The sequence below is a fragment of the Mustela putorius genome, unplaced genomic scaffold (genome assembly GCF_011764305.1).
Source record: "Mustela putorius furo isolate JIRA1106 unplaced genomic scaffold, ASM1176430v1.1 tig00000788_pilon_pilon_pilon, whole genome shotgun sequence".
NCBI classification, from domain to species: Eukaryota; Metazoa; Chordata; class Mammalia; order Carnivora; family Mustelidae; genus Mustela; species Mustela putorius.
Genome location: NW_025421481.1, coordinates 7,083,504 through 7,105,371, shown reverse-complemented (window position 1 = coordinate 7,105,371; position 21,868 = coordinate 7,083,504). Strand labels below are relative to the sequence as shown.

General features: G+C 38.1%; 1 protein-coding gene and 1 long non-coding RNA gene across 6 annotated transcripts in view; one reads left to right on the top strand and one right to left on the bottom strand.

Moving 5' to 3' along the window:
• Positions 1-598: 598 nt before the first annotated feature.
• LOC101689852 lies at positions 599-4,912 on the bottom strand. Its single transcript, XR_006608038.1, has 3 exons — positions 3,413-4,912; positions 2,468-2,654; positions 599-994 (listed from the first exon to the last, which is right to left on the bottom strand). It is a non-coding gene; the product is annotated as an uncharacterized LOC101689852 (long non-coding RNA).
• A 200-nt stretch (positions 4,913-5,112) lies between these two features.
• The window catches only part of TMPO (thymopoietin), a 29,534-nt gene continuing 12,778 nt past the window's right edge, over positions 5,113-21,868 (top strand). For 3 of the 5 annotated variants that reach the window (XM_004742926.3, XM_004742924.3, XM_004742923.3), the window contains exons 1-3: positions 5,123-5,677; positions 12,616-12,742; positions 16,795-16,953. In XM_004742926.3, coding sequence (XP_004742983.1) covers positions 5,399-5,677; positions 12,616-12,742; positions 16,795-16,953 — 565 coding nt within the window. In that variant the 5' untranslated portion in view covers positions 5,123-5,398. Of the gene's footprint in view, positions 5,678-12,615; positions 12,743-16,794; positions 16,954-18,065; positions 20,799-21,868 lie in introns of those variants that run through there. The other 2 variants (XM_004742922.3, XM_004742925.3) reach the window with 2 other exon arrangements.

Here is a 21,868-nt window from a genome sequence, read left to right as displayed (position 1 = left end):
TGTTCTCCACCACCTAAACAAAATTACTACAAACACTTTGGTCTATATCTAGTCTTTTTTCTTTGTATATATTAAAAAAAAAAAATATATATATATATATATATATATATATCCATACACAGTTTTTTACAGAACTGAGATCTTACTTCAATATGGCTCTCTTTTTGTTTTCTTATTTTTTACTTAATGCTGTATTGTGAAAACACTTTCATATTCTTAAAAAAAAAAGTCAAAAACATGACTTTTATGACCATGTAGTATTTGGTCATCTGCTTTTGTTTGAGGTGACACCTTTAAATTCACAACCAAGCTCTATGCAAAATGGAATAATGAAAAACAAAAAAAGTCAGCGGTGCGTTAATAACACTTAAAACTTCAAAAAGGAAAATGAAGGCAGTTATCCAAGTGATTTATGGGGGGAAAAAAGTTTCAGAACAGTTTTCTGACAAAGTCATTGCACTGATTTATTTTTTTAAGCTGTGGCTTCACATAAGATTATCTTTCCACTGTCTCCCAAGGTTTTAGGTATCAATACTGCAACATTTTAAATTGTTTAAAAAAAAAACCCTAATATCTGTTTCAACATAAAAGGTAATTTTTTAAAAATTTTATTTGTATGAATATAGCAAAATAAAATATTAAGTCTTTTTTTTTTTCAATTAAGAAATTTCACGGGCAGTAGAGCATGTCACCCTTGATCTCGGGGTCATGAATGAGTTCAAGTGCTATGTTGGGCATGGAACATACTTAAAACTTTAAAAAAAAAAAAAAAAGATCTAAGAAACTTCACAAGCATTGATTGAAGAATCAAGTCCTTGAGCAGGAGAGAAGGATGAGATCCAGAGTACAAGGGGTGGAGTTCTTTCTGATAGGAGTTCTCTTCCATTGAAACAAGAAAGATGCAAGAGCAAGTGATCACAGAAATGATCTTCTGAAGTTGAGGCATTCTCTGCAGATGGTCTCCAGTTTCTCAAGTATGATGCAAGTTCACAAGCTAAAAATGGGCATAGGTGGGGAGAAAAGGATGTAAAAGATTTGAGTAGAGAAGCCAAGGTATGAATGGTTAATCCAGAGAATGAATACTTTTGTCAAACAATATAAAGTGCTCCCATGAGGTCTGAGGTCATGAATTAAAACCAGTCATGCCTGTCGTATGATTTTTCTATAGCAGTCTTTGCTACTTGGATGCAGCAACGAAATGGAAAAGTTTGTTTCAGTAGGGTTCAATCCAAACATGACTAAGTAAGAGTCTACCTTGAGGTTCCTCCAAGTAAGAAAGATAGAGACATTGGGGTAAGAGAGTTGAAAATGTCTGCAAAAGAGCAATTACAAGGATTAATCGAGGAAACTAAGCTGGGTAAGTTGGAAGTGTTTATGATGTCAGAAGCATAGTAATAGTTTTTTTTTAAGTGTTGGGCTTAATAGAATGGAGGTGGTAATAGGTCAGTGACAGTATAATGAGTTGAGGTAAAAGGCTAGTGATTGACAACTATGATGCTTGAAATTGAGATTTAGAAGGCAAAACAGTTACTGATTGCAAGGTTCAAAGTTACCACTTGCAGTGGATGGATGATACGGAATAGAGGAACAAGTTGCTGGAGATGAAGAGATTAAAATTCTACAAGGCCAAGTGCTGAGGGTGCCCAGCTAGCTCAGTTGGAAGAACACGTGACTTTTGATCTCACAGGTCATGAGTTTGAGCTTCATGCTAGGTGTAGAGATTATTTAAACAAACTTTAAGGGGTACCTGGGTGGCTCAGTTGGTTAAGCGTCTGCCTTCAGTTCAGGTCATGATCCCAGGGTCCTGGGATGGAGCCCCGCATTGAGCCCCACATGGGGCTCCTTGCTTGGTGGAAGCCTGCTTCTCCTTCTCCCACTCCCCCTGCTTGTATTCCCTCTCCCTCACTGTGTCTCTCTCTGCCGGTGTCCCGTTGGCTATCTATAAGAATGTTAAATTCAGGAGCGCCTGGGTGGCTCAGTGGGTTAAGCCTCTGGCTTTGGCTCAGGTCATGATCCCAGAGTTCTGGTATCAAGCCCCGCCTTGGGCTTTCTGCTCCATGAAGAGCCTGCTTCCTCACCTCTCTGCCTGCCTCTCTGCCTACTTGTCATCTCTGTCTGTCAAATAAAGAAATAAAAGCTTTAAAAAAAAAAAAAAAAGAATGTTAAATTCACAGAGATAGGGATGGCAAGAAAAGCTAGAGCAAGGAAAAACAGCCTATAAAATCTGAGGGAGAGTGGTCAAAAGGTTGATACATGATAAAGATGTTAAAGGTGATTTAGCAAGATGATACAAACTTCAAACGTTTCTGAATAAAGAAAGAAGAGAAATAGTTTTGTAGTAGTAATCAGGAACAAAGAAGCCACCTAAATTCTGTAGCCCAACCTCTTGGCCTTAAGGTACACGGAGTATGGGGAAAAAATAACTCCTACTTAAGAGCTCTACAGCAGAGTTAAAAGCAAAAATTACCTTCATCCCTAAAAATTAATAGTGCTAGGGATATAGCTGGGTGCATCTAGGACAATTGCAGGTCTGAATTTGTTAAGTCATGACTTAGTGGATGATGTAGAAAAGGCGATCTGTCTGATAGCTTATGACATCATCCATGTCTCCTGGGAAGCATAGAATCTGCAAGAAACCTTCCGTTGATAAGTGTCTAAGGATAAGAAAAAGAGAGGTAATTAATGAAAGGGAATGAAATGTTTTTGCTCAAGGAATATTCGTTTCAAGCATCTAGAATGCAGTTCTTTGTGAATTATATTATCTTTACTGTTGGTTGGCCTGTAAGGCATAGTACTTGTCTATTTATTTTAAAGATTTTATTTATTTGAGAGAGAGAAAGGGGGGGGTGGGGAGAAGTAGAGGGAGAGGGACAAGCAGACTCCATGCTGAGCTCAGACCCCCCCACATGGGGCTCCATCTCACAACCCTGAGATCATGGCCTGAGCTATCAGAAGTTGGATGCATAACAAACTGAGCCACCCAAGTGCCCCATACAACATCTATTTAAAACAACTTGCAAAAACAAACACCTCGCAAACTCAACAGGTGACTGATTTCTTTTAGCTTGTGGTTAAAAAGTAGGATGAAGTATTATCTCCAAGGATTAAACAGCCTGGAAAATGGAAAAATATCTGGTGCAAGGACCCTATGAAAAAAGTCACTGCACTATCCTTGGGTAATTCTGTGACTTCATTACTGTATTCTACTGACATCAAATTTAGCTTCAATATTATCCTCAGGTATCAGTGATGCCTCCCTCCTAAGGATCCATTTCAAGGACCAAGCTCCTCAATATCCTCAGACCATAGGGCAGCTGTCAGAGTCAGGAGACCCTTCTATGCACCCAAAGTGGTCAGATCATATATAGCCCCGGTAACTCTGACCCTTTTCAGATACAGCAGCAAAACCTACCTCTTAAAAACTGTTAGTATAATCAGGCTGGAGCCAAATTCTTCAACTGCAAGTTAACAATTTAGCAGGATTTGCTAATCCAAATAGGGTAGACTACACCCATCAACTGTGGTCTTGCCAAGATTATGCAGACTAGGACTATCCCACGTGCATTAATTACGTTTGTGGTGCAAAATCATGGTCCTTTGCCTCTCAGCTCAGTCACCCTATGAAGATAAAAGCAATTGCCTATGTGCCCAGGGAAGCTGTGGGGAGAAAAATGAGGTAACTTTCACAAGGCACCCTAAAAATGTACCCCAAAATTTGCTACTTAAAATACAATTTTTAATTTGCATTACTAGCTAATTACGATTGCTGAAATAAATGGAATACTGAGAGTTCTAGAAAATAATTTAAATAAAAAATTGCCCCTAGGAAAAGATCCATCATTAAACACCATCTCCTCAATTTGAACAAAATATAATGACTTAACTCATAGAGAACATTTTTAATGAAGGGCCTTCTAAAAAATTTCCTCAAACAACAATGCAGAAATCAGATAAACATTTTTTTTTTTAAATTAAGCAGCTTATAAAACAGCTTGGAGGTCAGAATTTGAGGGAAATGATTAAAGTACCCTAAATGCAAGGTCAGTTTCTTTTCTTTCTTGGAGGAAAGCATCTTGGAACATGTACCTTCGTAAGAAACACAAATATTTGTCATCACTGGTATTTGTTTTCAGGAAGACATTTTAATCTTACGAAATTCCTGATACTTTTCAATTTGGATCAGTAATAAGGGCTTGATTAGGGTTCCCGGCCTGATTATAGGTCACCAGGCTCTGCTATGATTGAAATCTAGGTATGCACCATCTCAGTTATCTTATGTTGCCCATTAAGGCATTCCTAACTGTTTTGCTTCATCCTGTTTTAATATTTAACAGGTTTGATGAAGTTATGGTAAGATACTTATGGGTCTAAGAATCTAACCCAGAGATGCTCTCAACAAAAATGCAGTGAGCTGTGCCCCAGTGTTCAAAATGAAATTTGGAAACGTCCCGACCTGTAGGGGAAGAAACGAATGAAATATGTGACGATACAATTTTGTCACAGATACAGGAACATTTTAAAGTGCCCAGTCGTTGAGGTCTGGCTTTTCCCGAATTTCAGCAACAAAAGAAGCACCTGCAAGCAGAGAGGGGTTTTACTGCTTGCCCTCCCCTTTCCTCCCCCCAGGTAAACCAAATCAAGGAAGCGGAGTGCCGATGAGCACACCTAGCTCCTTTTGTTTCCCTTCGGGGCGAGCGTTTGGGGAAGGAAAGGCTGCGGTCATTCTTCGGTAAATCAGTGTCCTACGATTGGGAAAGGCCCAGTCCAGGGTCCTCGCAGCTGGCGTGAAAGTCGGCCCATTGGAAGGCGATCGACCCCAGAGAGAAAAGATCCTTCTCAAGCAGGGCGGGGGGGGAGGGGAGAAACCTCACACACATTAGTACGACTTGTCCCTTATCGGCGTCTTAAAGGAAGGGTGGAGAAAAGGGAAATAGAAACGGACCAGGCGCCGGGGCTCCCGCCCCAGCGGCTTTTAAACTGCGTTTCTACAACCTCTCGCACCGTGCAGCGGCTAATGGAACCCGCGCGAGGGGTCCTACCAATCACCGCCCGGCTTCCTCCCACCGCGGGCCAATGGCGGCGCGCGTTCTTGGGGCGTGGGTGAAACAGGCTGATCTCTCCTTGCTTGTGTAGTGTGTGGGCTGGGGTTGGTGGAGGCTCCTATCTTGGCCGCACTTGGTCCGCACTTGTGCTCGGGGGGGGCTTTTGTGTCCGGCTTTTGCTTTGCTTTGTGTGTGCGAGTTTTTGCTTTGCTCCGCGGCGCTCCTCCCGGGCAAGAGTCGTAGGGCTCGGAGGCAGCAGCGCGGTCCCCCCCCCCCCCCACTCCCCGGGCAAAGAGCGAGCGCGCCGGCGTGAGCTGCGGGTGTGAGGTCTGCGGGGAAGGGGATTCGCCGCGGAGATGCCGGAGTTCCTGGAAGACCCCTCGGTCCTGACGAAAGAGAAGTTGAAGAGTGAGTTGGTCGCCAACAATGTGACGCTCCCGGTCGGGGAGCAGCGCAAAGACGTTTACGTGCAGCTCTATCTGCAGCACCTCACGGCGCGCAACCGGCCGCCGCTCGCCGCCGGCGCCAACAGCAAGGGGCCCCCGGACTTCTCCAGCGACGAGGAGCGCGAGCCCACCCCGGTCCTCGGCTCCGGGGCCGCCGTCTCAGGCCGCAGCCGGGCCGCCGTCGGCAGGGTAAGGACGCTCAGCCGGGGACCACAAAGGCGGGCGGTTGGCGGTTGTCGCCCCTACCCCCGCCTCCCCGCGCGCGCTCGCAGCCCTTCCTCCTTGGCGCCCCCTCTTGCCTCCTCGGCGGCGGGGCTGTCCCCGCGCGGGACCGAGAGGCCGGCCTGTGGGTCTGCGGACGCAGGATTCAGCTTGCAGCTCTGGAAGGGGAGGCCGCTGGAGGGAAGCGTCGCGAAGTTGGGGCCGCGGGACTAGCGGTTGTGTTGTGTGGAAGGTGTGAAGTCGGCGTTTGCTGTTCTGTGGCGCGCGGGTAGCCCGGTGTCCCTCGCCCGTCGGGAGTGGCTATTTCGGCGGGGACTTCCGTGCCCGATTCGAAAGCCCTTTGGGGAGGGTCAGCCTGAAACTGCAGTAGGTCACGTTCGAGCGTTTTCCCGCTTTATTAACTGAAATGACTAGTAACCGAGTCTCAGAGCGCTCCCTGGAGGGCAATTTGTGACGTGCTAATTTCTAACCAAAATTTGAAATAAAGAAATTCCCGCCTTTTTATGGTTTTGCATATGGAGGGCTTTTTGAACCGTTTATGTTTTTCTCGTTAAGTGTTCCAGCAACAGGCTGTGTTTTGGCGGGGCAGTGTTGTTCTAAATTAAAATGAGCACTTAAAAATAACACCGTTAAGCGGTTATCTTAGGCGCCTAGAATATCTGGAAATTCTAGAGGGCTTGGGTTTTTGCTTCTCTTTTCTTTTTTTTTTTTTTTTTAACTTTTTGGTAAATTTTGCATAAGAAAAGGAAAGATTTCGGAAGCCGGAGTTGCTCATTTCTTGACATTCTGATGTATCAGTGATTGCAATTTGGATTTTCTAATCCTGATTAAGTCTCAGATAGGTTTTACCAAATGCATAATCTGTTTGAGAATAATTTGGATTTTGTTCTGTGGGTTTTTATATGCTGTTTTGTTGGCGTGAACTGCGTACTTCTCAGATTTCAAATCATGACAGACTGTAGTTCAAATTGGTGATTGGATGTAATCAATCACGTTGCTTTGTAAGGCTTTGAATGTAGTTCATAGTTGTTGAGTTTGATAACTCAGAAGTACTGCGTTCTTGAAAGTTGTGTTGTTTAGTTTTTAAGGAATCTGTGTGATGTGTTTTTCTGGACTACCAGGTGGAAATGAAAGAAAGATGTAATGTAGACTTAACTGAAAGTCTTAATCGGAGCTTAAGAGAAATTGAAAATCTTAATGTCTTAATTCAATGCCTGGCAACTGGGAGTGTCAAATATTTATTCGTTGAATGAAAGACCAACTGCACCTTATTGCTTGGAATGTCTTAGTGGATTTGAAGAAAGCCGGTTTACTTCTCCATAATAAAGAGAAATTTAAGAGATTCTTAAAGACAAAGCATATTGATTATCTGCTTTTTCCCAGGTCCCATGGAAAAAAATATTCAAATGATTTTAGTAAAGATTTTGGTGGAAATGAAATATTTCCATTTAAATCAGCACACTAAAAAAAAAAATGTTCTTCCATAGAACCCTATATTATATTCTGTGTAAATGTATTATTCTTGTAAATGTATTATTCTGTGTAAATGTATTATTCTTGAACCCTGGAAGTACTTGGTTGTGTTTATAATAGGATTGTTTGTTCTTAATTTGATTCGTTTTCAGCGGAAACCTCCACCTTGGTTTTGATGCTTTTCCTTCAAAAACTTTTAAAGAGTGTGTCCCAACTAATATAACATTGTATGTTAAGTATACTTCAGTTTAAAAAAAAGAAAAAGTATGTCACAATCTGCTCTGTGTTTTGGAGGTGTAAAAATTTGAGTTCAGTTATCCAGCATTTTTTAATTCCTACCAAGTGTTCATAACTACTGGAGATTGATTTCTGCAGACCCTACCCACTACCATAATTATATAATTTGTTGGATTTTTTTTTTGTATTCTAATTGATTGTGTTTGTTACACATTTCATCTCAAATTTCCCATGGTATCAGAGTTGGTCAGCACCACTCAAATAAGTTCTGGGTGAAAGGAATTAATATTTTAAGAGAATCTACAATCTCCAGTGACATGTTATGCCGTTTATATCTCATTTAATGTTTTAATCCATATAAAAAACTATCTCCCAGCTATATATTCAAGTCTTATCTGCCTTGAGTTTTTTGTTGTTGTTGTTTTGTTTTTGTTTTTTTTCTGCCTTGAGTTTTTAAAACTCAAATACCAGGTTCAGTGGTGTGCACAACTTGAGAAAGTAGTGGTAGTTGGGCGGTAGTATCACTTTCTGTTTTAAAGCACATTAAGTAAAAGTGACTTTATTTTTTATTTTTTAAAGATTTTATTTATTTATTTGACAGGCAGAGATTACAAGTAGGCAGAGAGGCAGGCAGAGAGAGAGAGAGAGGAGGAAGCAGGCTCCCTGCTGAGCAGAGAGCCTGATGCGGGGCTCGATCCCAGGACTCTGGGACCATGACCTGAGCCGAAGGCAGAGGCTTTAACCCACTGAGCCACCCAGGCGCCCTAAAAGTGACTTTAAATTGAATTTTTAAGTGGTAACTTTTGAGCATTTTATTTATTTTTTTTTTCAAGATTTTATTTATTTATTTGATAGAGAAAGATCATAAGCAGGCAGAGAGGCAGGCAGAGAGAGAGGAGGAAGCAGGCTCCCTAAGCAGAGAGCCCGATGCAGGACTCAATCCCAGCACCCTGAGATCATGACCCAAGCCGAAGGCAGAGGTTTAACCCACTGAGCCACCACCCAGGCACCCCAATTTTTAGCATTTTAAAACAAACCAAACATTACTGTGGCTTGGCCAAGGACTGAGGATATACCTTCTATTTAAACATGGGTTTATGAGGAGTATTTTTGATTGAAGGAGAAATTTTCCATTTAGCCGTAGCCACGGTCTTTTAGATTCATTTGGTGTGATATGACAAATATTTGCATGTTCAAATTTTTGGTTTTGGTTTTCAGTTTTCTTGTTTCTGAGCTTTTTATTTTATGCATCTTGATTATGCCAGTGTTTTTAGGTGTTGAAATTACCTAGATTGTTGACACAAAAATAAACAATCACAAAGTTGACAATCTGCCTTATGTTCCAAGGTACAAAGCACAGGTATAGCTATTTGGAATCCAGTGGAGCATAGCATTCTTGAATGGTCTGATCTAGCGGATCATGAATTTTTAACAGGAAATATTTAAAGACATGGACTAGAACAGTAAAAAGTATGCTAGCGATGGAGAGTGTTACTTAAATCATAAATTGACTGCCATAGTCTTCAGTAAGGTGTTAAGTGTTGACTTTTGAATTAGAGTGTTCTAGAGTGGGGATTAAAATCCCAGGTCTGCCTCCTATTCGGATGACCTTGAACAATTAACATTATCTATCAAATGCTCAGTTTTCATTTGGAAAATAAGAATAATCTAGTAACTACTAGTAGCTACTTAATTGAGGTTTATTAAAGGTTGCATTTGTTAAGGTATCTAATGCTCAATGGTTGATACCTATTACGTGTGATTTCTGAATTTTTTTGTGGTTTTTTTTTTTTAGCTCCCGAGCAATACAATGTTACCATAATATTTTTTTCAGAATTGGATGAGGTAAATTTGTGAAAGTGATACAGGCCTAAAGTTTGTTCAAATGTTTCTATATTGCTGGAGTTAGCTGTGCCTCTTTGAACTTCAGTTTCCTCTCCTAAAACGGGGATGGATGTTAGTGTCTATCTCATAGGATTTTTAGGATTCTGTGTAAGTTAATACATGTAGGAAGCTATCCGGAACACAACTTGGTATATAGTAAGTGCTCAGTAGAATCTGTTTTATAATGATAATTATTGTTGTGCTTCATCTTGGCTACTAATGGTGGAAATTTAAAAATAAGAGTAGCTGGAGACGCCTGCTGGCTCAGTCAGTAGAGCATGCAACTCTTACTAATCTCGGGGTAGTGAGTTTAAGCCCTGCATTGGTCGTGGAGCCTGAAGTTTTAAAAAGTAATGAAATAAACAATAGCTCATAGGTGATATTATCAAAGAACTGTTGGATTTTTAAAGTTGAAAAAGACATTAGAGATCATCTGGTAGTTGGGAAGAAACTGGAGAACAGTTCCTGGCATGTAGTAGGTACCTGGTATTTTTGACTGAATGAAACTAAGATTGTGTGATTTACTCAAAGAAACAAAAACTCTGGATGCAGAAATCAGTACAAATAATGGCTCCTTCTTCCGGATTGAAACTGCTGGCTTGATAATTATGCATAAGATACTAACCTGTCTCCCAGTTAGTAAATCCATTAAATTTGATATTTCATAAAAATAGCAATACAGGGGCGCCTGGGTGGCTCAGTGGGTTGGCCCTCTGCCTTTGGCTCAGATCATGATCAGGGTCCTGGGATCCGCCCTGCATTGGGCTCTCTGCTCAGTGGGGAGCCTGCTTCCCCCTCTCTCGCTGTCTGCCTCTCTGCCTATTTGTGATCTCTCTCTGTCAAATAAATAAATAAAATCTTTTTTCAAAAATAGCATTACATTTCTGGAACTTTTCTGCCTGAAAATTAAAGATAAAAATCAGGTAGCTTGTTAATTACCTCTTTATTTGACATACCTTATGCTAGTTTATTCCCCTCTGAAGATTTTGTACAGCTGTAGTCTTTCATTATGTTTTAAGAAAATAGAAGACTGTTGGATTCTGCTTTGATTTGATAAGGCTTTGTTATTTCCTTTTTTTTAATATTATTAATTTTTATTTGTGTATGTGAGAGAGAGAGTGGGGGTGGGCAGAGGGAGAGAATCTGAAGCAGACAGCCCACTGAGCTTGGAGCTGATACGGGGCTCTATCCCAAAACCCATGAGATCATGACCTGAGCTGAAATCAAGAGTCAGACACTTAACCCACTGAGCCACCCAGGTGCCCCAAGCCTTTTGTTATTTTTTAATGAGAAATGGATTTTTAAAAATAAGTGACTTATTTCTCCCTTACTAGATGACACTTTGATTCACTCAGCAAAACATCTGTCAGATACCTACTCTTCTTTCAGGCAGTCTTTTTTTTTTTTTTTTTTTTTTTTTTTTAGATGCTTGGGATACAATATGAATATGACAGTGCATCTTCTTTCTGCTACCCTCTTAAATGTTGCATCCAAAACACCTGAGATACATGTTAAAATACAGATTCTCAGGCCCAAGGTTAGGACTCAGACTGGGGTAAAACTTTTTAAAATAGGGGCTAACTTTTCCAAAAGTTTTAAAGTTCTGATAATAAACCAAACTTGGGCACTATTGCTCAAGGAATTTACCATCTGGAGAAGATGAAGTATGTTTACAAGTAGTGGTGTGTGGTGAGTGCCAAAGGCAGAGATTTCTTGAAAACCTCAGGCTGTTGTAAGAAATTAAATTCTTGGATGTTTTCTTGATAATAAAATGTGAAAATTCTTAAGGTGGGAGGGATTATCTACCAGTAATCTGTATTTGATTGATTTTCTTTTATTTAAAGTATATATGTTGTTGTTGGTTTTTTTTTAAGATTTTATTTATTTATTTGACAGAGATATCACAAGTAGGAGGAGAGTCAGGCAGAGAGAGAGAGGAGGAAGCAGGCGCCCCTAAAGTATACATGTTTTATATATTTATATAAGGGAGCTTTTGTTCCCAACCTTCCCACAATTTTTGGAAAATTCAAGTAGGTCATCAACACAGGATTTGGTCTATTTGATATTTTAAAAAAATCTTTAAAGAATTCAGGGCTATGATATATAGAGCTCTTAGACTCTCGTCAGCTATTTTGACATTAACGTGTAAGTTGCTTACAGATTTGAGCCTGATCCTATCAGTGCTATGTGTATTAAAGCCTTCTGAAGGTACCCTAACTTTCATAGCCATTTTTTAGTTATATAAAAGATTTCTCTTGGTAAGATTTCTCTTATTGGCAGTTATCTTTAAAAACTAATTTCTCATAATCTTGCTTTATATAAAATACTTCAAATTTGTATTTGGCTGATCCCCCCCCCCTCAGAATTATTAAAAGCAAACAGTCTGTGCAACTATTGTTTTCACCATTTTGCATAAAATACTTCTAGGATTCAGTATTGACTCATTTGCCTTAAATATCAGTTTGCCTAAATTGACTTTGATATTTGTGACCATTATTTAAAAAGCCTTTTGTTTTGTTTTGTTTTTGTTCAGTTCTCTGAGGCTTTCTGGGGTTACTGAGGCATTTTGTAAGGCTGTCTGCCACAACCCTAGAAGGCGCCCATACTTCTGCTCTCTTCTCTTGGTTAGCCTTGGAAGTTTATGTAGTTTAGATAGTTCTTCCAGTACAGACTGCCATTGCTTAAGTTGAAATTTCTCTCAAAGCTTGTTCCATGTTCTTTCGCCTTTTCTAAGTAAAACAGCCACATAGAACTAAGTGTGGTGACAAAGCTGTGTCAGAAGGTGATAGCCATAAAGTTTGAATTCCTTCATAGGTCAAAAACTGGGCACTAAAGTCACTGTATTTCAGTATTCATTTGGGCTTCTTAAATTCTGATATGCTTGTTTAAAGGAAATCATTTTTAAATATAACTAAGACATATCTTTATGGTAAAGTCTTACTTTCATAGAATAATTTAAACCTTGAAGGATTTTTAAAAGAGGTCAGTAGTTAATTGTATTTCTGGGTGAAAATGTTTAATCCCAGTCTGTTTACTCTTGAATTTTTTATGCCATCATCTCTTCTATAGATAGGTTAGCCAAAACTGACCATTTTAATAGTAATATTTTAAAAGTATGAGTTACTTATTATAATATCTTCAAATAACGAGTTGCTTTTAATTTAATTATATTGTTAAGGCCTGATAAAGCTATAAATCAACAGAGGGTATGTTTGCAGGTTTATCGTATACAGTCTTAATTATATAGTAGTATAGTAAAAAGAACATTTTTTTTAGACTCTGTGTAAATAATAACTGGACTTTCTTTACAGAAAGCCACAAAGAAAACTGATAGACCCAGACTAGAAGATAAAGATGATCTAGATGTAACAGAGCTCACTAATGAAGATCTTCTGGATCAGCTTGTGAAATATGGAGTGAATCCTGGTCCTATTGTTGGTAAGTTGGTAAAATTTCCTTTTCTGTGAGTGCCCTACATTGTTTTCTTGTCTTGTCTAGCAGTTAAGAGTTTGGGTTCTAAGGAACAATGTGTCATTAATTATTTATGTGGTCAGGACACAAGTTCCTTGACTATAAATGAGGAAAATAAAATGTGAAAAATGAATTTAGATAATCTCCAAGATTATCTCTGTTGTTGAAATTGTTTCACATGGTGTTCATGTCACAAGTACCTGGTGAGACATAGGGATCTAACATGACAACTGAGGAAAATATGAGGTGACATAGTGGGCCAGGTTCATCCAAATCTATAAATGGGTGACAGACTTATTAATATAACCCAAGTTAATCAATTCCTAGCATAGTACCCATTTTTAGTTATCATTAAAAGTACCGTTTTTAAAGTCTTGTTTTGATTGGAAATCAAGAGTGGTCCCTTAAAGAACAAACTTAAAAAAGAAGACTTGAAACTAAAAACAATGGATTTCTATCATTTGGTTACTATTGGTGATTTTTGCCTTAATTTTGGAGGGTCTTGACAGTAACCTCAAGATGAGAAATGTCTGTTTTGGTATTCTGAATTGTGTAAATTTTTTTTTTTTTTTTTAAGATTTTATTTTATTTTTTTGGCAGACAAGAGATCACAAGCAGGCAGAGAGAGAGGGGGAAGCAGGCTCCCTGCTGATTCTGGGATCATGACCTGAGCAAAAGGCAGAGGCTTAACCCACTGAGCCACCCAGGTGCCCCTGAATTGTGTAAAATTTTAAACACTGGACAAATCACAAGAGACTCAACCATAGGAAATTGAGGGTTGCTAGAGGAAAAGGGGGGGAGGGATGAGGTAACTGGGTAAGGGGCATTAAGGAGGGCACATAATGTAATGAGCGCTGGGTATTATGTAAGACTGATGATCACGGACCTTTACCTCTGAAACTAATGATGTACTATATGCCAATTAATTTAAAGTAAATTAAAAAAAATTTTTTTTTTTTAAAGATTTCATTTATTATTTATTTGACAGAGAGAGAAATCACAAGTAGGCGGAGAGTCAGGCAGAGAGAGAGAGAGAAGCAGGCTCCCGCTGAGCAAAGAGCCCGATGCGGGGCTCGATCCCAGGACACTGAGACCATGACCTGAGCCGAAGGCAGCGGCTCAATCCACTGAGCCACCCAGGCGCCCCTAAAAAAATTTTTTTAAGATTATTTATTTGACAGAGAGAAATATCACAAGTAGGCAGAGAGGCAGGCAGGTGCCAGAGGAGTGAAATTTTAACCCAGTCAGTCTGGAATTTCCTTGTCCACACTTGTGAGGTAATATGGATAAGACCACCTGCTCTGCCCCTTAAGGGGAAGGTGAACTTGCCTGAAACAATCTTTTCTTTTGCTAGCAATCTTCCTGTTTCTGCCTTTAAAATTCTATTCAGTATAGTTCCTTGCAGCTCCTTTCTACTTGGAAGATGGGATGCTGCCCAATTTATGAATCATTGAATAAAGTCAATTAAGTCTTCAAATTTATTCAGTTGAGTTTTGTGTTTTAATAGTACACAGGTTTTTGTATCTTCATTTCTCTTGGGTCAGTACCTAGGAGTAGGCTAGCTGGGTCTTGGCATGCATGTAAGTTTGCTTTTATAAGAAACTACCGAACTGACTGGAATATTTTGCATTCCCACTGACCATACATGAGCATTCTTGTTGTTCCCCATCTTTGCTAGCACTTGAGATTATAAGTAGTTTTTGTTTGAGTCATTCTGATTGGTGTGTAGTAGGATCTCTGTGTGGTGACTAGGTCTTTCCCTAATGAATAATGATGTTGAGCATATTTTCATGGGTTTATTTAAGGATCTTAGTATTTTGCGTATTTTTCAGTTGGGTGGTTTTGTTACTGAATTTTGAAAGTTTTTTTTTATATTCTGATTACTTGTTTTTAAAAATCTGATATATATCTTGGGATATATCAACACATACATGATAGATCTTGGGAGATGTATTTTTTCTCAAGCTGTGCCTGGTTTTTTTTCACTCTTTTAAATAACTTTTTTTTTTTTAAGATTTTATTTATTTATTTATTTGACAGAGAGAGAGATCACAAGTAGGCAGAGAGGCAGGCAGTGAGAGAGGGGGAAGCAGGCTCCCTGTTGAGCCAAGAGCCCAGTGCAGGGCTCCATCCCAGGACTCTGAGATCATGACCTGAGCCAAAGGCAGAGGCTTAACCCACTGAGCCACCCAGGTGCCCCACATTAAATAAAATTTTTTAAAAATTTGAACACTGGCAATTTGGGGATTTGTTTTTGTTTTTGTTTTATCTATAGGTGAAGTTGCAAACAAAAATTTAGAATGTTATCTTTCATTTTATTTAGCATAGTACTTCCAAATAGCTGGAAGTAAGCCTATGAATATAATTACCAACAGACTATGAATATAATTACCAACAGACATTTGGTGCACTTTTTAATTTTTCATTTAAAATTCCAAAAGGCCGGGGCGCCTGGGTGGCTCAGTGGGTTAAGCCGCTGCCTTCGGCTCAGGTCATGATCTCAGGGTCCTGGGATCGAGTCCCGCATCGGGCTCTCTGCTCAGCAGGGAGCCTGCTTCCCTCTCTCTCTCTGCCTGTCTCTCCGACTACTTGTGATTTCTCTCTGTCAAATAAATAAATAAATAAATAAATAAAAATAAAATTCCAAAAGGGAGATGCTACAAAAATGTGTATTATATATCAATGTATATAGTAAGTTACATGGTGGCATACCAGCTCTTCATTTTTTCTCAACCTTTTTGGGGTATAATTGACAAGTTACATATATTTAGTATGTATAACTTGATGTTTTTGTAGTATATATTGTGAAGTGATCACTGTGATCAAGCCAGTTAATATATCTATCACCTCACAGTTTTAGTTTGTGTATGGATGTGTGATGAGAGAGCACTTAAGGTCTACTTCTGCAGATTTGAAGTATATATAGGCCATTCTAGATATTAGATTTCCAGAACTTAATTCATCTTGCAGAAATTTTGTACCTTTTGACCAACATCCTCCAGTTCCCCCTCCATCTTAAAACTACTTATGTAACATTTTGAGATGTGTTGTTTCTAAAATATGTATATTTATCATCATTGTATTCATCTTATAGAAACCAGGGAGACATGCAGCTAGTGTAAAATAGAAAATAAAAGCTATTTTTGGTTTTAAATTGTCATTCATGCTGAAATGTGTTAAAAATGTGTTGATAATCCATTTTATTTTGCTATCTAATTGGTATGTAATTTCTGCTTGTGGCACACATTTTCCATAATAGGTTATTTTAATCTCAAAGTAGTTTTATCTAAAATGATGTAACGTCTTAAGTATATACAATTTTTTTTAAGATTTTATTTATTTGAGAGAGAGGGTACAAGTAGGGGTGGGGGGAAAGGGCAGTGGGAGAGAGAGAAGCAGGCTTTCCACTGAGCAGGGAGCCTGATATGGGGCTCAGTCCCAGGACCCCAGGATCGGAACCCGAGCCAAAGGCAGACACCCAACCCACTGAGCGACCCAGGTTTCCTCAAAATTTATACAGTGTTATATGAAAATATATTCAACTAAAAAAGTTGTTTGTATGCCTTTTCTTTTCCCCTAACTGAGTGCCTCTTTTTAGGCATATTAAACTCTGAGAGTCATGGGATTTTAATCATAGTATTCAGAGGAATACGGTTTATAAAAGTGATTTTTTTTCTACAAGGCAAATACTATTACATAGTACTGGGGAAAAATATACAGAGTCCAAGACGTGTCAGTCAAAAATACTTGGTCATACATGGCTCTTTAGTAGGTGATCTATAGTAAGATTTATATCAATCTACTATGTATTTCATGTTACTAAAAGAAACATTGTTGTAATCATGTATTAAAATCTCAGAAAAACACCTATTTTAGAAAAGAATCCTTTATATAGTTTTTAAAGCACTTACATGTAGGAAAGGAAAGAGTGAATATAACATTTTAATGTTGCTAAAGACAGTGAGTAGGATCTTAAACAAGACAATACAAATGCTAAACCAAGTTCTACCTTAATACAGGAACAACCAGGAAACTGTATGAGAAAAAACTGTTGAAACTGAGGGAACAGGGAACAGAGTCAAGATCATCTACTCCTCTGCCAGCAATTTCTTCATCAGCAGAAAATACAAGACAGAATGGAAGTAATGACTCTGACAGATACAGTGACAATGAAGAAGGTAAAATTTTAAATGATGTTAGTCAAATATATATAATTTTTTTCAGACTCATAAGGTACAGTAACCATGAAGAAGATAAAATTTTAAATATTACCAAGTTACCTGTAACTTTTGTTCATATCATCAGTAATCCTCTAAGTAATTTCATTTGAGTACCTTTTGAGAATTCTAAGAAACAGAAATGTACAAATGTCTGATTTTTTTTGGTCACCTAAAATTGCCAGGTACCTTTTTTCTTCAAATTTCATTTTTCTAAAAGACTAAAGTATTAAAAATAAAGATTAAGTTCCCTCACTTACCCTTTCCAAGTAGTATTAACACAGAAGCAACCACCGTAATTTGTTGCTAATCTTTCCAATCCATTTTTAAATTCCTTTTTTTTTTTTTTTGAAAGTAGGCTCCATGCCTAGTCTGGAGCCCATTATGGACTTGAATTCACAATCCTGAGATCAACACTTGAGCTGTGATGAAGAGTCGGATACTTGACCAACTGAGCCACATAGGCGCCCCAAATACTTTTTTATATGCATCTAAAACATAATATTATTTTGAACTTTAAAAAAATTTATATAAATAGCATGCCAAATCTTTTCACTTGCTTTTGAGATCTCATCCTACTGATAGATTACATATGTGTCCAGTTTATTATAATTAGTATATAGTGGTAGTATTTATAATATGGCATATATTCTGTTCTCTGTTGATATTTAAATTTATAGTTTTGCTAGATAATGTGATTTCAGGGCACCTATGAAGCAAATATTTTGACGTATTTTTAGTGGACTGTTATAGGAAAATTTGACCATAATATTTAAGTATTTTTTGAAAATAGTATGTGAAATTAATGACCTTTCTATAATAAGAACAACTTGATACTTTTTAATTTTTTAATTTCATATAACTTGTTTGTCAGTTTCATGATTATTTAATTTGATTCAAATTACTTATATCTTCATAAGCACTGCCTGCCAGGGCACAGTGTGTTGATTGGTTGTTCAGAATATGAAATATAGTCTTTTCCTTCAACAGCACTATGTTAGCAAGGAGGCAAAGAATAAAATTAGCTTGAACACAAGTAATGCTTAAACTTCCTGCCTCTTTTGCCTCTACAGGAAAGAAGAAAGAACACAAGAAAGTGAAGTCCACTAGGGATTTTGTTCCTTTTTCTGAACTTCCAACTACTCCCTCTGGTGGATTTTTTCAGGGTATTTCTTTTCCTGAAATTTCCACCCGTCCTCCTTTGGGCAGGACTGAACTACAGGCAGCTAAGAAAGTTCATACTTCTAAGGGAGACCCACCTAGGGAACCTCTTATTGCCACAACCTTGCCTGGCAGGGAACAATTGCAGAATTTAGCCTCTGGAGGGAATTTGTTTACTTCCTCCAAGTCTAGCCATGATAGATGTTTAGAGAAAAGTTCTTCGGCATCTTCTCAGCATGAACTCGCTGCCATGTTGGTCTCTGCTGCAGCTTCTCCTTCACTGATTAAAGAAACCACCACTACTTGCTATAAAGATATAGTAGAAAACATTTACCATGGAGAGAAAAGTGGAATTCAACCATTGTGTACTGAGAGGTCCCGTGTTTCAGATCAGTCAGTTCTCTCCAGTGAAAGGAAAGCACTAGAAGAGTCTGAGAGATCACAAGTAATTTCTCCACCACTTGCTCAGGCAATCAGAGATTATGTCAATTCTTTGTTGGTCCAGGGTGGGGTAGGTAGTTTACCTGGGACTTCAAACTCTACAGCCCCACTGGATGTAGAAAACAGATGGAAGAGAATTGATCGATCTAATTATCAAGACACTGAGTCCCTGTCTCCTCCACGAAAATTCCCTCGGCTCAGTGAAAAGTCAGTAGAGGAAAAGGATTCAGGTTCCTTTGTGACATTTCAAAATACACCTGGATCTGAACTGATGTCATCTTTTGCCAAAACTGTTGTCTCTCACTCACTCACTACCTTAGGCATAGAAGTGTCTAAGCAGTCACAACATGAGAATACAGATGCCCCAGAACTATCTTTTCCCTTCCATGAATCTATTTTAAAGGTAATTGAAGAGGAGTGGCAGCAAATTGACAAACAACTGCCTTCATTGGCATGCAAGTATCCAATTTCCTCCAGAGAGGCAACACAGATATTATCAGTTCCAAAAGTAGATGATGAAATACTGGAGTTTATTTCTGAAGCCACTCCACCAGTAGGTATTCAGGCAGCTTCCACGGACTCTTGTGATAAACAGTTAGACTTAGTACTTTGTAGAACATATGAAGCTGCAGCATCAGCATTGCAGATTGCAACCCATACTGCCTTTGTAGTTAGGGCTCTACAGGCAGACATTAGTCAGGCTGCACAAATTCTTAGCTCAGATCCTAGTCATTTGCACCAGGCACTTGGGATTCTGAGCAAAACATATGATACAGCCTCATTTCTTTGTGAAGCTGCATTTGATGAAGTAAAGATGGCTGCCCATAGCATGGGATCTTCCACTTTAGGTCGCCGCTATCTCTGGCTGAAGGATTGTAAAATTAATCCAGCTTCGAAGAATAAGCTGGTGGTTACTCCCTTTAAAGGTGGAACATTATTTGGAGGAGAAGTGTGTAAAGTAACTAAAAAGCGTGGAAATAAACGCTAATAAAGTTAAGAATAAAAATACTTATTTGATCTTAGATACGGGGAACTTAGCAGCTTCCCTAAGAATTTCAAGTGCTTTTATGCCAAGATTTTGAAGATCTTTTTAGACTCCAGATTGGGCTATTTTCGAAGTGAAGCTTCTGCCCATCAAGTTATAGTATCAAACTATTTGCCTACATAGAACTGCCTATATTTTTTCAGTTGCACAGATAGAAAAAGCCTGATAGAAACAATTTAAAGATTTCTGGGTCACATTTTTGCCTCATACAGTTCATTCTTTCCTACTAAGATTTTACAATTCTCCAAGACTAAGAAAACGCTAATAGCTAGAATATAAGTGGAGTCTTCACTGATTTAAATATTACTATATATTTTTTCACTTTCTGGAACTTGTCTACAATTTTTTTCTTTTATTCTCACTTTTGTTTGTTTTTCCTTCTGTATTCCTTCATAATATTCTAGATCAATGAAATTCAAAGTGCCATACTATAGACAGTTACTGATCCACAGATAAATATGCACCAGAATTTGAATCTAGAGACACTTTTTAGATGAATGACAGTGCTTATTTTTGTGGGAAATTTTTATTGATAGAACAGTGTGCCAGTTTACATTCTGGTGCAAGTGTCTCATTTCTTCAAGGACTGGTATCACACAGTTCATGGACCACACCTTACAAAATAACTGCTTTAAACCATGTAATTGTGGAATGGTGCATTCTAACTATCACTGTAGTGTGTCAGATGAACTAGACACTGGAAAAGTGGGGCTTTTTTTTTTTTTTTTAAATAATTTCAGGTTATGTTGTGGTTCATGGATGGTTAGATTTAATCTAAATTCTAAAAGCAGATTTAAGCTATTTTTAAAAAATTCCTAAGAAACACTATATTCCTTTGTATAAAGCAGTATATTGTGTTTTCATTTCTATGATTGTAAGATGAGTCTAACTATAGAAACATTTAATAATCAAATTTCTTTGTATTTTTATGGAAAATAGTAGTGTTAAGTATCAGCAAAGTTCAGTCCCTTTGGTACTCCTGGCAATTATTATATTTTTACTATACATGTCCATCTTTGCATCTTCCTGGGAGTAATTTTGTCATTTGTCTTCTGGAATGTACATGTATACATGTACCTACTAAGTGCTATGTGACTTTTTCTAATGTATTACTGTAGAATGCTTCTGCAAATTCAATAAAGTTATAATTTGAACAGTTTCGTGTGGTCTCCAGAAACATGTTGTATGTGTGTTTTATTCTTGGAGTTGCAACAAGTTAGGTATTTGTTCTTGAACGTTTCCTTTCCATTTCTTCATTGAAACTTGCTTGAGATTCCAATGGTATAGTTTAAAATACTCTACTTATTCTTGTGTGGTTTTTCTTCTGTTAAAGACCATGTTTTTATTGGCTGTTGGAATTTAAATTTGAAAGGAATTAATCTATAACCAGATACTTTATTTGTTTAATCAGTTTCTGCTCAATTACCATTGGGTTCTTTGCTTTGTGATTTCTCATTCTTAGATTTTCAATTAATAAAACATAAGGTTTATAATGCTAAAGGTTGTCACAAACTTAAATATATCAATAGATAGATTAATAGACATTTGGGGAGGTGAGGGTGGGGCTGATACATTAATCCTAAGTAAAATTGAACTATTTGAACTAACATAGTAAAAATTACTAGTTGGGAGAAAATTGCAAGTAGACTCTGGACTGACTAGTACTAGACTAGATAGTAAAACCTAACTGTCCTGACTACTTTTTAGCACCAGCGCACCAAGTTCATGAAAAGCTAAGCTTTTTAAGAATTAACTCTATTTCTATCTTTGGTAGGAAAGTACTCTAACTTAAATTTTTGATAATACAAGTTTTAGTAGTCACAACAGACATTAATTTTGCTATACTATGATAAATGATGACAAAAATGTGGGACTTAACTGAAACTTTTATAAGTCTTTAAAAATCTAGCTCTTCAGGGGCGCATGGCAGGCTCAGTCGATAGAACATAGGACTCTTGGGGTCATGAATTCAAGCCCCATGTTGGGTTTAGACATTAAAGAAAAAAAAAACCCAACTAGTTCTTCAAATGGTGATAAAAATGAAGGCTAGGAGAACAGAATATTGAAGACTATAAAAAGATATATTTGAGTTGGTTAGCATTATGGTGAAATGCTAATTAATATATATGCACTGGCTTCTCTTCAAATAAATGTTACTTTTATTATGGAGTGACCTGTGAGTATTACTTTCTGTGATCAGGATTCTTTATTACCTCCTTAGTTGTACCC